We start from the raw sequence: 15359 nt of genomic DNA, 5'->3' as shown, positions 1-15359 counted from the left end.
CTTAATCCAATAAGTTTTATTGCTGCAATGAGCGCGTGCCTAGGTGCACTATCACGTGACTGATTTTCTCGCTACCATGACCATGCTTGCTACGGTTAGCAGCCATGTGTTCATGTGCTGCGCGGTTTCCAATCAAAAGATAGCTGTGCCGGCTGTGCCACCACACCTGCGATGTGCCGGTTGTGCTCATGTGCGCGGTGAGCGGAGCGCGCGGTTGTGGCAAAGTGACATAATGACACAAAGGTTCTGCGTCAGTGATCCTGTCAAGTACTGAGGCTTGACAAACAAGATGGGAAGCGCGGATAATCCCTCGTTTTTAGTTTCGCTAGTGGTACGTTTTCTGCAACTTTTGCGGTTTCAAAAATATTAATGCATGAGCTCAGTCGCTGGGAGTACCGAATACTGCAGCGACCTCCGCATGCCTATCTTTTACGTCATTCTTTTTCTTTTCAGGCTGGTGCTTTTGCCGGCACAACTGTGGACGTCGTTCTCTTTCCACTGGACACGCTTAAAACTCGCTTGCAAAGTCAACAGGGTTTTATGAGAGCAGGTGGTTTCTCGAAAATCTACTCCGGCATTGCATCCGCTGCACTTGGCTCGGCACCTACCTGTAAGTACTGTACAGTAAAGTCCCGCGGCATTTAACTGTTTACATGCTGTTTAGGCGATAATTGTTGTACCATTATAGATGTGCGAGCGAAGAGTTTATTTCACAAACCATAGTAACAAACAATACAATGCATTATTGTGTCATGTGCCTTTCAGAGTGTCTCTATATTGTAAAAGGAAGGCGCGAACGTGCCACGCTAGCTTACAGCTGACGAGGAAAACTCCTCCGTAGCAAGTTCCATGCGCGTCCAGAATAAACTTGCCAAAAATGTCTCAAGGACTGGCGGGCTGGAGGAAATAATGCATGTTCTTCTGCACCCAAAGTTGCTTCCCTGAATTATTTTGTGCGTTTAGTAAGAATGTTACTATATTTTTTATAAATCCCGAGCATTGGGACATTTGGTGTGTGGAATGGAAAGTGCTGAAACACTTGCATTGCTTTCTTGTCAGAGGCAGCTACATAGAAAATATATGTCCGAGCTTACATCATACAACCGCATAAACTACATATATATGTAGGAATTGGTTTTTTAAGCGCAGAAAGACAGCACAGGAGAAGACGAACTTGACAGACTGGCTGACTGGGAGGTGCTTTAATGAGATCTTAAGGGAGCACGCAAAAGATGTTATAAACAAATTGGGTAGCAAAATAATTGATCGTATTTGAACATGCAGCAATTGCACTCCCGCCCTCGGAAACACAGCAGTGTTTCGCAAGTGCAAGACGCAACTATAGGAAGAGAGATAATAGAAGCTGATGTAGTTGAAGAAGCTGCTAACACGTGTCAGCAGTCCCTCAGTTTTCAGTGCTAAGCTTGCACAGCAAGAGCACTGGAACTATGCAGTCCACCTCGTGGATGATGGGATCTCAGTTAAAATATGTCCGTGTGTGATTTCTTTTCTTTCATTTTGTTCATAACAGCTGCTGTATAAAAGCATGTGGCCTGTCAATAAGAACATGAGTTGTTAGTTAGCACCCTGTCCTGTCAAGTTCATTTTTTCTTGTGCTGTCTTTCTGCGCTTAAAAAATCAATTCCAGTAATGCACCAATTAGCCTGCAAAAACGTCCTTGCCAGTTATATATTGTATCCCTCTGTGAAATCAATTAAGGCATATTGTTCAGATATTTTTCCTGTTAAGTGTCCTTGCATTTCCGTCAACTGTATATGTGTTCATGTGGCAAAACGATATGCATTTTAGGAATAGCTGATGAGCACTACCTGAATTACATCATTTGTGATAAATGAGATTATGGCAAGCAACAAATTATTTCCTAGTGTTTAAGTTAACAGTGCATTCAGTATCAGTTGAGACATTTTCAACTCCCTGATTGATAAAATTGTGCTTTCCATTTGTCTTTTTTTTTTTTCAGCTGCATTGTTTTTCTGCACATATGAAGGTGTGAAGCAGTTCATGGGGCCAGTCATGCCTGGCCTGATGACTCCTTTGGTGCATAGTATTGCAGCTGCCTGTGGAGAAGTGGTGTGTTTGCATTTGAAGCGCAATGCTGGAACCTCATGGTTCATTACAAGTCATAACATCCTATGCAGCACTTGAGTTCGTATATGCTGGAAGAGAGCAGAGTGGGTCAGGGGGTCAGGGAACAAACACGGGTTAATGACATCCTAGTCGAAATCAAGAGGAAGAAATAGGCTTGGGCAGGGCACGTAATGCGAAGGCAGGATAACCGATGGTCATTAAGGGTTCAGACTGGATTCCAAGAGAAGGCAAGCATAGCAGGGGGCAGCAGAAAGTTGGGCGAATGAGATTAAGAAGTTTGCAGGGACAGGGTGGCTGCAGCTGGCACAAGAAACAGTCAATTGGAAAGATATGGGAGAGGCCTTTGCTCTGCAGTGGGCGTAGTTAGGATGACGATGATGCTTACTACTGCTGTGCTTGGGTAACCCATACCTTGCCCCCGAGGGTGGATTTATGGGTAACTTTTGAAAATGGGTGGGGTGGGGTGGGTCTTCTTGAACACGCGTTGAGAAAGGCAGATGATTTATTGTGGTTGGGCCAGATGCGAATTAGGTGCTCTAGAATTTTGGTTTTCATTCCCTCATTGGTCATTCTCTGCCTCACATTCATAGATTCCTGGGAGTCCTCATACCACTCCTGGCACAGTTGGGCAGCGGTTAAGTGATGCGCCACTCCCCTGCGATGGCAGGTGCTGCCACCGGTGGGGCTTGTGAGACCCAGGTTGCTCTTCCTGAGCAACCTTTTGCAACTAATCATTAATTCAACTGCCACCTGCTACAGTGGGTAGTTTGTTCGTAATCTAGTGGGCAGGTTGTGATGGCATCACACTGTCACGTGACCTAGGTGGCCCATCTGCCAGCCAGCCACCCAGCTCTCCAATTCAAAGTCGTAGAGGGACTGGGCAAACAGAGGTGAAATTGACGAGGGGGGGCTGTAGTACCAGTGCAGTAATTTCCCCAGAGAAAGAGAGCAACTAGGTGGCAGGTGAGTAAGCTAGATCACGTGACCCTGTGACGTCATCACAGCCTGCCTCCACAGAGGGACTGCAGAGACTGCAAGTCTAGGCAGCAGAGTGGAAGCTCTAGTGCTTGCTTACTAAAAAATTAGAGCCTATGCTGTGTTTTCATTAGAAAATATCTCATATGGAGAGGCAAAGGGATGCCCCCACCCTTATATTCACTCCTCATGTTGGCTGCTTTTTAGTGCGCTAGCACTTGATGGGTCACTAGTGAAAAAGCCATGACTTCTCATGTTAAAGCCTCCGAGTAATTTGAGTAAGCTCAAAGGAGCGTCGCACCAGCTGCAGCCAAGTGGAAAGAAGGTGTGAAGATGAAGGGCGAGAAGATGTGTGCAGATGCCAGAAAAAAGTGGTGAAGGATGAAGATGCCGGAGGAGAGGAATGTGCAGCACAGCAAACAGTAAATTGTGGAAGAAGCCAGACAACAAGCACAGCGAGCTGAACTTTGATGCAAAATAGAGAGCGCCAACATAATTCAGCCAACCCAGTGCGTATAGCTACACAGCAAGCCGAGCAGAGCGGCGAAGGCAGTATAGCCTCTTTAAACGGGATGCAGAAACAGATAAAGAGCTAGAAAGAAAAGGCAAATGATAAAGGGTGCCGGAGGAGAGTGCAGTCGAGAGGTGTGTACAAGTGGCTTCAGAGACCGTTGAACAGAGGGTATGGCGACTTGAATCTCAGCGAGCAGCTCAGGTGGCTTATAGCAATTGGAACTCAAACTTTCAATCTTATAACTAAGCTAAATACTGATGAACAAAGCTAAACATGGGAAAATATGCTAGTGCACGCCCAAGTTGCATTTAGCTTGACCAGCTAAATCGGGGGGAAATTTTTCAGACGTACAAAGTGCTTGCCGTGCATTGCAGTCTGGCAGTGGTATATTGTGCAGTTGCAGTGAGATTCTCTTACACTGGTGTTTTGTTTCTGTCTCAATAAACTTTTTTCTTATACCTGCCATGTTTAGGTAATTTTACCCTTCTAATCGTTGACATTATAACCAGAATTCATTTTTCAGGCATAAGATGCGATCATAGTGAAATGTACAGTAAACATAATATGAACATACAAATGTGCATAAGTGCACTTGTTTGCCGCATATGTGTGCACGTTCACTAATAGTTCATGTTGGTTGCTGTTCTGCACTAACTCCTTTGATGCGTGCAGTGTTATATTGCCATGTCGTTATATCGTTTTCATCTGACTCTTGTTTCAGTCCAATGTTGAAAATATTTCCAGTGGTGCAAGCATACGTGTTAAATTATAAAGCACCGCATTATTCTTACCATTTGCTGTATAGTGCAAAGGTAAATTGGTAGCAAAGTTTAGTTTCTTTGTTTCGTTGTGTCATTCTGATTACAGTTCTTGCCTGCTCCACCTTTATGCGGGTTTATTTTGCCTCCTTTGTGAATTTTCCAGGCTGCCTGCACCGTAAGAGTCCCCGTGGAAGTTGTTAAGCAGCGGACTCAGGCAAACCATGAAACGAATAGCTGGAGGACATTTAAGAATGTGATGAGCACTGAGGTAAGCACTGTTTATTTGGAGTGTGAACTGTGCTGGCATCATCTTGTTGGGTGTATTACAGCTTCAATTGCCACTGCAACAATAACCTCTAACAACTACTACTACTACTGCTGCTGCTACTATGCTATGCAAGAGTCATTTTGTCTCGGGTGGGGGGGGGGGGTTCATTTTGCTCAAGTTAGGAGGAACCATTTGAGGAGATTTTGCATTCTTATGTGTACTAGCACTAACCAAATAAAAATTGGTTTTATAGGAAAGGTAATGGCTTTATCCAAAAATACTATCATGGGTCATATGGATACTATTCAAATTTCACTCCTTAACAAGAAAACCTGGTACCCATTCTTGATATATTTTGCAAGCTTAATTGGAGATTTGTGAATAGAAGCTTTAAATTTAGTACCATCAATGCTCGCTATCAAAATTAAACATACATGCAGCCATTGACTCTCTACATATTGATGCTAAGAGCAGCAATATGTGTTTCAAAAAAGTTTATAATTGCTTTTGCATTTAGTGTCGACTGTAAGGTTCTCATTTGTTCTGCTGGCTTCAGCTCTTCTAGAAGTAAACACCTGGTTCAGCGCCTTATGCTTACCTATTTTTCCCATCTTGCAGCTACACTATTTTCCTTTCTTGTCATCATCTTGAAAGAAACTTATCTCGCATAGTGCATGGAAAATGAAGGGCATTAGGCTCAATTGAATACTGACGTGATGCTTTGTGGAGCGTAGGAGGTGAAATCTGACCGTGGTGGCTAGGCTTTGCAGAGAATGGTGGTGTTCGAGTGCAGCCGTGTAGACATACAGGCCTCATAAATCTGCAGGCTGCATAGACACGCATGCTGTGGTGAACATCTGCATCATGCCTTGTTCCCACCAGTTGCATACCGCTTCTATGCACAAGGCAAGTCTGGTGCCCTCTTTGTATGCAGCTGCACTAACCCCCAAGTTTCTCTTTTGTTGCACTCTATGATACTCTGGCCTTTCATTGATCAATTACATGTTGTATAGTAGAGAGTTATGCATTGTTCGTCAGTCTGAGTTTCAGTCACTCTGTGTGGAAATCTAATTCTTGATGCAGGGGATCCGAGGTTTCTACCGCGGTTACCTTACGACTGTAGCAAGGGAGATCCCGTTTTCATTTATCCAGTTCCCTTTGTGGGAATTTCTCAAGGTAAGCTCTGTTTTAGTGATTTACAGTAAGTAATGTAATGAAAAAGGTTTTGTATCCTCTTCTTTGCAGTGGTATTATGGCTAACTCACTGTTCCTGTTTTTAAGGCGAAAGCCTTACTAGTCCCATTACAAGAAAAGATGATGGCATATGTGTGTGTTAGTGTGTGCTCGTAGGTGGTTCCAAAAATCCCAGCAATGGCTAGAAAAATAGGGTGATCTCATCAAGGGGCCGTAGGATGCACACAGCGAGCTGAGCACTGTAATTTCAATCATATACATTTCGTTCTTCCGCCGACCTCAGTGTTAGTTTTCCCAACATTCTTACCAAAATTGTGACGCAGCCGTTTGTCGTACAGAATTCTGGGGGGTGTGGTGACATTTCACGTTGCATATAGCTTACGTATGGTAGTCAAGTTGGAGGCCAGCTTGCGATAAGGATTCGAACCAATGACATATGCAGCTTGAATTGTATGCTTTTCCAAACTCTACCTTTTCTGTTAAGGCAGGGTTGAGGTGTCTACCTGGAATTGACACAGTTACTGCATCATTTCCTTTCCTCAAAAGCCAATTTGCATATCAAAATCTGTGAAGCAACCCACAACCCTAATAGCCTTTGGTGTCATAGGATTTCTCATTGCATTTTTCATTGATTTTTCTCTTAGGTTGGAGTCTCACTCCAGACAGGTATACAGACAAACCGAGTGTCCAAGTGTTTCACTCGGCCCTTTGGGGATTCAGCGTTTCTGAAAGCATGTTGAGGCACATTTTCGTTTCATTTCTCAGTGCACAACCTGCATCAAGGTTGAACGCTCACGATGACCTACTAATGCTTTTGCTTTAACAGCACATAAACAGTATTAAGTGCCCTTTCTTTTTTTGCTCTTGCTGTGTCACATACTTTGAAAAGATTCCTGTTATGCATTGCCCAATGAGCAGTTTAAGGGTTAAACATGCCAAAAACTAAAAAGAACAATGGGTAAAACTATGGTTCAGTTGGGAAATATTACCTTGTATTGGTGGAAGCAAACAGAGGACTACCGCCAGTTACATGAAGAAGTAACTTAGGTTCAAGAGCATTTACCAGAAAATCTCTTATGTTATAAAAAGCTCATAAATATTGCTCAAATGTTAAGTATCATACTGATATATTCTGCCAGTGATCAGCTAGTTGCTATAAGTATTCAGACATAAAGAAAGCAGCACATATTTGTGAACAAACATAAGTTTGTCATGTCCATAGCGAATGGTAAAGGAGGAAGCTTATTAGTGGATAGAGCAAACAGCCAGAGGTATCTTTGGAGGATGCTGAAGAAAGGAGAATGGAATGTAGCTGGTACTAGCCAAATCATAAGGCAAAATTTTCTGGGATGGGGTATGCATCCCACGAAACACAAGAAGGGCTACGCAACGTGCAACAAACGTCTAAGAAAGTATACGGTAATGTCTAAAGAAATATATTTTCAGATGTTCTATAGACAATGTGGCAAAAAGAGGAGTTATATGCCTGCTAATGCTCCACCAAAAATGGTCTAGAAAACTTCTTCGTAAGAACTCGTTAAGAACATATTTAGACATTTTTATTTTTTTGAAATGGCTCCTTATAGACTTATGGCTGCTGATAGACTCAAGATCAGTATGCTATATATTCAGAGTGGGATTTCATTAGGTTTAGTGCGCATGCTTTTTTTAGAGTTGCAGATTTTGTTTGCTCAGATATGTGCAGTGTAGCTCGAACTGCTAAGGGCAGGCAAAGGGCAAAGGGTGCTCTACTACATACGGCACGTCCGACGCGCACTTGCTCTCATTACTCTTATTGTATATTGACATCGAAGAAGTATGCTATTTGCAACGTTTGTTGCGTGGACATTCCTGCTGCCCTAACGGCCGTGCGCAATTATTCTATGTTAATTGGCGCTCAGTCATGTACATGACTAGCTCAGTCGTCACTGATCACCAAAATAAAAGATGCATAAGAATTCATATGATTGGACTTAGGTTCACTGCGGCGCTAGTTCACATGTACCGACTGTTTGTGTCAAGTACTTGGACATGTATGCAAAGATACGTTCGGAACAAATTGCTGTTAAAAAAACCCCGCTAAAACGTTCCCGAGTAAACTTCTGGTCAGAGAAATTTTCAAGACGTTGCGTGGAAAACGTACCTATATTTAGACTAAGCTTTTAAAACGTTTGTGAATAAACTTCTTTTGTCAGTATGTTTTTAAAATGTTTGTGAATAGGTTTCTTTCGTCGGTATGTTTTTAACATGTTTGTGGATAAACCTCCATTGCTGAGATGTTTTTTAAACGTTTCAATCTAGAGTTAGACGTCGCTAGATGTTTGGAGTTTATTGAAGACATTTTATAGAAGTTATGTGTTTTGTGGGATGGCTCATGCAGGTCAAAGCCAGTAGGAGATCAATAGGAGTGGTGAGTTGTACAAGAATGGAAGAATGATTTGTACATTGTAATTGTGGTGAAACATCAGTACTGTCGGCATGAAATTTTGGTACTCATACCATTGGCATGAAAATTTGGTGCTAGCGGTATTAATGGTGCGCTTGGGCCACACACAAGCACTTCTCACTTCGCATATCTTAGCCAGTGTTGCATTCATTGTGCTCCTTGTTTAAAGGCTTTTTTTTAGCATTTTTGTTGTTTTAGATGTGCTCCTCAATGGAGCAAAACCTCATGTGGAAAAGCGTTTTTGCCTTTGACTGTATGAATAGAACAGTGAGCCAGGGGTGACCTTGATAAGACAGTAGTGCATCAACAGTAATGACACGTCCTGCTTCAGACGAGTACAGTGAGCTTATATCCGGGGGTGTTTGCTTAGGTATCAGTTGTATTGTCAAAGAAAACTGCTCTGGAGTTCTGGTTACATTCATTCTTGACTCCTCAATTTTTTCAATATATTGTCATCTATTGTGTTATTATCAGGCCTATCATCTTATTCGTCACTGCTAAATGGAGGCATACAAAAAATGAAAATTTGTTTGAAAATGCTCATTGTGATTCAACCACTCCAAAATAAGCAATCTGGATAATAAGCTTTGTATTGCACCACAAACAACTAGTTTCTGAGAACTCTATTGTCTGTGTCTGTTTCTATATAAAACTGCATTTTAAAGTGTAGGTACTACAATGGGAGGCATAGAGGCATAGCTGATATGAGTACTGAAGTGCCCCTAGTATTTCTCGATCATTTCAAGGGTGATTGGAGTAGAACTTTCAGTTTTTTAAATAATTCGTTTACAGATTTGAGAATTTTTAACTGTGCAACCAATTTATCGGAAATTTTGCTGTGAAATTATTTACAGGCATTTCATTTTTTGTTAAATATTTCTTTGTAGATGTCAGTGATTCATATATTGCATTTTATATCTTTTATATACCATTTTACATGTTTACCTATGAGTATTTGAAATATTTTTTCAGCACATGTTTGCCAACCCAGATTCTTTGCTTTCATGGCAGGCGGCTGTTTGCGGTGCCATATCAGGTGAGCAGTTCATATTTCACTTCAGTGACAGAAACTGGCTAACATTATTAGAGACCTTTAGTATAGCATATGATTGCTTATGTACGTTAAACGCAAGCATTTGGCGGGAGGTTACAGTGGAAATCGCATGAGCGCTTTTAGTTTATCGTATGCCAAACCGAACGCAACGATAGCGCAGGCTGCAGTGGCATCATCTGGTGTTAAAATGTGAAAATATTTTTACACATTTTTCGCACTTAGCCAAGGTTATCCAAGCTGTAGTGCGTAGATAGCCAGTTCATCACCAGTTCAGTCGGGTCAGGGCCTAATTTCTTTTAAGTAACTGAACTGAGCAAGGTTTTAAAAATGTCATGTTGAGTTCTTTCGGATCCTTCTGCCTACCGCTGAAATGACAGCGTTTGGCAAGGCTATGACTGCTTTGTTGTAAAAATCTAAATCAAGGCAATTTGCAGTTGGCGGTGTCTTGTTAGGGTTGAGAACGACGGAATTGTCTCACAGAATCAAAAATAGGGCAAGTTTATTCGTTATTTTTTCTGCTGTAGTTGAGAGCAGACAAAGCGAATATCACATGTACCATTTAAAGACAATGAGTATACCTAAATACCCAATAACATTGGCGAATTCTCTCCGAAGCGGGTGACGTGGACGCCGCCATGTTGACAATGCATTTTTTCCTACCGTAAGCAAGAGCACACATGCTAAATTTGAAAAACAGCGCATGTAACGCGAATGTACGTAAAACGTCGATGAGAAATAGCTTTTGGCGCATGCGCCGTATGAAGGATGCCATTTTATTGCACTGACATTACCTTTGCATATGTCTGTGTACGCTCTACTAAATGTCTCTGTCAGCCGCACTTTAGCTTTTAGTTTTCTCGTAGCTAAACTATTTCTGACTGCCGCTTTTACTTCTTTCATGTGGACATAATCCTGCACTCCTCTGTGCCTTGCCAACCTTGTAGTACTCATTATTTCTGTGAAGAAACTTATAGTTAAGGCCCTTTGCTTTCTTTTTTTTAATTTAGAATTCAGGGGGAAAAAAATTGGGCAATAATTTCTGAGTTTAAATTCAAGTATAAATTGGTTTATTCAGTAAACATTTCTAAAATTTGGGTTTTTTCCATCAGAGGCCATTTACTGGTAGTGTTTGCTTTACAGCGCGCGCCATTATACAGTGCCCACCCTGTGCTTTCGCGTGATGTCTATAAAATTTGGTGGTGGGTGGAGACCTGTGTGTGAAAGATGTGCTTTTACTGGTGAATGCATGGAAGATGCCCTGATCCGCTAAAGCGCTAGAGGTGTTCACACACGCACATGCGCACCATGGCCAGAAATTCAAACAGAATGGACACTTGCAGCAAGCACTGTGCCTCTACAAGTTGATGGCATGTTTTCAGGTATAAATCTGTTTAGGGTGCAAGAATCGTGTAAAATTGGGTTTTCCCCAAAAACGAAGGGCGCTGGTTCCAATGCATGATAATGACAGTAATCGAACTTGATGCAAAGTTCAGCCAGAAACTTGTCACTTAAGGATAGGTTGTATTGGTTCAGGCTTGATGCTCATGCATCTTGAAGTAGAAACAGTGCGAGTTATAGGAAAATGAAGAGGCATTGCAACAAGTTTGGGGATACAGTGCTATAGAGGAGAGTGTAGCTGGTCTTTAGTGTCATTATATATGCTGTTCCTAGTTTTACTCAAGTGAAGGATAGGGTGTTTGAAGTAAATGTTAGCTCCTTGACTCTTGTGAAGCATTGGTGTAGTGAAAAATTTCCTCTTAAAAATGCATCCCATGGCCTGCTTTGCATTGTGCATCATGTTTCTCCGATTTCTTGCTTTAGCCAAAAAGAGAACTCAAGTTTCTTTGTTGGGTATATCTCTAATCTTGTTGCATTATTTGTGTTACAGAGAGCATGAATTGTCACATTTACCCCGAGCGTCCAGCTTCAGTGTAGTGACCTCTTTTAAGCAGTTTTTTTTTTCTGTCGTGTGTAATTATTGATAAAAAATGTGCTGAAATTGAGTTCATTGTATGAAATGCAATGTCTTGTGCAGGTTAGCATGGTAGATACTCTAGAAAATCGGATAGCTGTTTTAGACCAGTGCCATGTTGAGAAAGTTTTGCTTTTATATTATCTTTTTTACAGATGTCACAAACTGTAAAATAGTGAGTCTAACTTATGTTAAAAATCTTAAACCTGCATTGCTAAAAAAACATTTTGTAGTCATTAAGGCTTTCATGCTTACAGCCACGACTTCACTAGTGTGCTTGCCGGCACAGTGTGAATGTATTGTTTTTTTTTTTTTTCGATTTGCTTTGTATCTTTTCCCAATGCTAATGCATGTCACTTGTAGCAGTGTTGATGTCAACAGTCAACTTTTTTTATTTGCTTTTGCTTATATGATCTCAAGGAGGAGGAGTATGAAAAACCTCTCTTCTCCACAGCTATAAGCCTGCATGATCGAGCTTTGAAGTGGCATGCAGTTGACGGCATGCTTTACTTTTCCAGGTGGCATAGCAGGAGGACTGACGACTCCTCTTGATGTTGCCAAAACAAGAATAATATTGGCCGAGGTGAGTCTTAATTTCTTGTCGTCACATCTAAATTGCTGCCATATTTCTCCGTCATATATAATATCAAATTCTTTTCAATTTACAGAGCTTTTGCCATCATATTTGTAGTGCCACATGCCACATATTTTTGTTGCAGCACTGGATTCTCTAGTTATTGCAGCTCTGGCATTGAAAACACTTGTCATGGCTTGCCCGTATATGTGAACATGTATAAAATAGGAAGCATGGTGCATAGCTAAAGCTGTGGTGAATTGGTGGTAGTGAGTGGTAAAGCATGACCTTTGCCAAAAAAGGCAGCACATCTGAAGCATTGCACATGTGGGCAAAAAGAGCACTGTGTTAGTGAGAAACTGTTTTTCAGCAGCGCAGGGGACAAAAGACAAGACAAGTGCACAGACACGGCGCTGAGTGCCGTGTCTGTTCGTAGTCCTGTTAAGGGTCTTGTCATAGTGGTGTTATGATGACAGTTTTGTTTTGTGTTGCCTAGGCATAGTATGTTACTAAAGCATTAATTTGTGGGTTGGCCATTTTGTTAGTCTAATTCTTGAATTTGAAATTGCTAAGTGAAAAGGTGCAGTATAATTGTAGATTTCGTTGCACACTGTTCAGTTCCGTGCAGTTTAAATTTGCATGCTTTATCTGAAAACTATGTTTGCCAGAGTTTGTATGGTGCTGCTTTGTACTGGAAAACTTCATATGTGGCCATTATATCGTTAAGAAGGTCGCAGGAGTTCAGCTTGCCACTCGCTTCTCTTTGCCTTGAATTACTGCTGTGCAGTTGTCCTAAGAGGTATATGAGCAGTGCTTTTTTACAATAGTTAGAACAATAAGCTAACCAAAAATGCTGAAATGTGCACTTGTTAAGTGTTGAACAGTTTGGAACTGCAAGTACCTCTAACTGAAGTGTGTGCTGACATTTTGGAAGGGCAGTGGGCATTAGCTTCACAGTTTTGAATTTAGAAATGTTGCACTGAAGTTGCGGTCTAGTGTATTTTGTTGTTACACATATATTTTTTAGCATTACTGCAGGAAACTAGTGCATGAGATAAAACTAATGCATTGTTTGTCATGCTTGTCATGCTAATCACTGTACTAGCGAGTTATACTTGCCTTTAAATTTCTTGGGAATTTCTAACTTCTATCAGGGTCATGTGGGCATGATTCAGGTAGAAAAAGAAAAGCCGTGTGGGATTATCTATGCATTAATAAGCACATCTTGCAGTGTATAGGGCAGTATATATTACTGCCCTGTTTCTGATAACACTCCTTGATCCTAATTTGCTTCTCATTGATCCCAACTGCTGGCTTGTGAAATATTCAGTCCCTCTATAGCTGCGAGCCCATGCTGCTTAAAACCATTAGGCATCCTTATAAGGTACTGTGTAAAGTAACTTCAAAGAATAGGCAGTGTGATGGTGCAGTAGTGCGAGTCACTGCTGCATGCGTGAAGAAGTCAAGTTTGGTACATGTGCACTCAACAAGCGCCCATTTGTACAGATCTGTGGCACTGATTAACATTTACTATCCACAGAGAACAAGTCATCTAGCTGCTGGAAGTATGTACGCTGCACTCAAGACTGTATGGCACGAAAGAGGGCTACCAGGGTGATTAGAATTCTCTTCTTCTTAGTGCTTGGTTCTTGTGGAGTGTCTTCTAACCCTAACATTGAAACAGCCTTAAATTTTGGCAGTCTCACTGCCAAATTGTCAGGTAATAGAACCATATTGTATTTTGATGTTGATTTATTGCATGCACCTGAATAAATTACCAGATTTTTACATTCCTGAAATTAATGATAACTAGGGAAGAAATACTTCAAGTTCATAACTTTTTTCTTATGTTTTTGCTTTTCAGCCATTACCGGGTTAGGCAAATCAATTTTTCACCTCTTTATGCCATATAAAGTTAAATTTAAATTAGTAGTCTGCATCATTATCTCTACTTTTTGTGACGGATACGATTGCTGTATAGTAGATAAATAGAGATTTTGTGAGTTATGTCAAAAGCACAGTGCTCCGCTCGTTCCCCCACCGGATGTTGATTTGTCTGAATACATTTGTTTAACTTGCATGCCAGTATGCCAGGAAAGCTGTATGAACTTTGTGTCTCATATTTTGTTGAATTCAAACTTTCCTTTTCCCTTTTTTTTTTCCAGTCTTTTCAGTGGTGTCACTCCAAGGGTAGTCTCACTTTCAGTGGGTGGTTTCATCTTTCTTGGTGCCTATGAGCAAGCTAAGCAGCTCATTTACCATTTCTTCTCGCCTCCCACCCACTCAGCTGCGTCAACGCATCTGTCCTCAACTGCTAATAGCAAAAAGTACAGCTCAAATGACACAATGGAACAACATCCTGTGCGTAAGCCAAGATAACAGAAACTACATGGGCAATCCTTGTTGCCTGCTGTTAGTATATACCGGTGTTACATAGAGTTATGAGGTGCTGGTGAAGCAGCTTAGTTTCGTGTTGATACTGATGATTAGTGAAATTTTACTGCTCATAATAAAAACGTTAGATAGATTTGTATTTTGTGCGCCTGCATGTCGTCTTGCTAACTTCACGTCACACTACCTGGATCATAAGGGATAAGTGGGGCAGGGAGGTTGTGTTTTTCTGCAATGAAAATTGCTACTGCTAGGTCTATAATTTTGCTGACCATAGTGCTGGAAATGAAGATATGATGGTCGATTTGCTTAGCCAAATGCGAATTAGGTGTGCTAGCAGTTCGGTTTTAACTTCGGTTCTGGTGATCAGATCCAGTGTTCACGGATGGCAGTTGTTGAGATAGCGGCATTGGGGTCATGTCCATATTATGCTGAACTGGTCATCCTCTCCATTCATAGATCCCTGGGAGTCTTCCTGGCACAGTGGTGCAGCGGTCAAGCGATGCGTCACTGCCCTTCTATGGCAGGTGCTGCCGTCAGTGGGACTTGGGTTGGGTTGCGATGCAGGTTGCACTTCCCAAGCAGCCTCTCACGATTGGTGGAGCTGCCACCTGACATGGTAGGCAGGTCGACAGCCTGCCACAAAACCGGCTGCAGACAAACAGACAGGCAAACAAACACACTAACACACAACAGCTAAATGCAGGGAATGGCCACTATGAGTGGTAGCGCATGAAAAAGAAATAGGGCAACTGGAACATAACCACTCTTTCCACTTGATGTGAACTTGCCAGATGTGTTCGGATACAGCATGTTTGGGCAAATCAGGAAGAAAATTTGTGAATTTGTGGGCATTGCGGGTGTGTGGATGGAAATGTCGCATCATCATTATTGAAAGTCTGTACTGTAGCCTGAACGCTGAGCACCTCGAAGCAACAAAATTACAATGCTGCCTTCTTTTCTTCTTTTCCAACACTTGGGCTTTTTTGCAGCCAATCTTCTGGCATGTCGATTTTTTGCCGTTTTCAGCAAAAGCACTGCAATTTGCATGTCATTTTTGCTACAGGACATTGAATGCCCTAGGATTTGTCTGCTTTTAAG

The 15359-nt window shown here is 41.6% G+C and overlaps 1 protein-coding gene across 2 annotated transcripts; it reads left to right on the top strand.

Moving 5' to 3' along the window:
* The first annotated feature begins 42 nt into the window (after positions 1-42).
* LOC144098515 (mitochondrial S-adenosylmethionine carrier protein-like) lies at positions 43-14400 on the top strand. Of its 2 annotated transcripts, XM_077631220.1 has the most exons (10): positions 83-331; positions 454-610; positions 1982-2091; positions 4523-4627; positions 5711-5803; positions 8202-8231; positions 9240-9303; positions 11812-11876; positions 13408-13481; positions 14033-14400. In XM_077631220.1, the coding sequence occupies exons 1-10, from the start codon at positions 290-292 to the stop codon at positions 14244-14246; spliced, it is 954 nt and encodes a 317-aa protein (XP_077487346.1). In that variant the 5' UTR covers positions 83-289; the 3' UTR covers positions 14247-14400. The 2 variants fall into 2 exon arrangements, with proteins under 2 accessions (XP_077487347.1, XP_077487346.1); XM_077631221.1 differs by lacking the exon at positions 8202-8231 and having other exon boundaries at positions 43-331.
* The last annotated feature ends 959 nt before the right edge of the window (positions 14401-15359 follow it).

The sequence above is a fragment of the Amblyomma americanum genome, chromosome 7, assembly GCF_052857255.1.
Source record: "Amblyomma americanum isolate KBUSLIRL-KWMA chromosome 7, ASM5285725v1, whole genome shotgun sequence".
In the NCBI taxonomy this organism is placed as follows: domain Eukaryota; kingdom Metazoa; phylum Arthropoda; class Arachnida; order Ixodida; family Ixodidae; genus Amblyomma; species Amblyomma americanum.
This window is presented reverse-complemented; position numbering and strand designations above follow the sequence as displayed.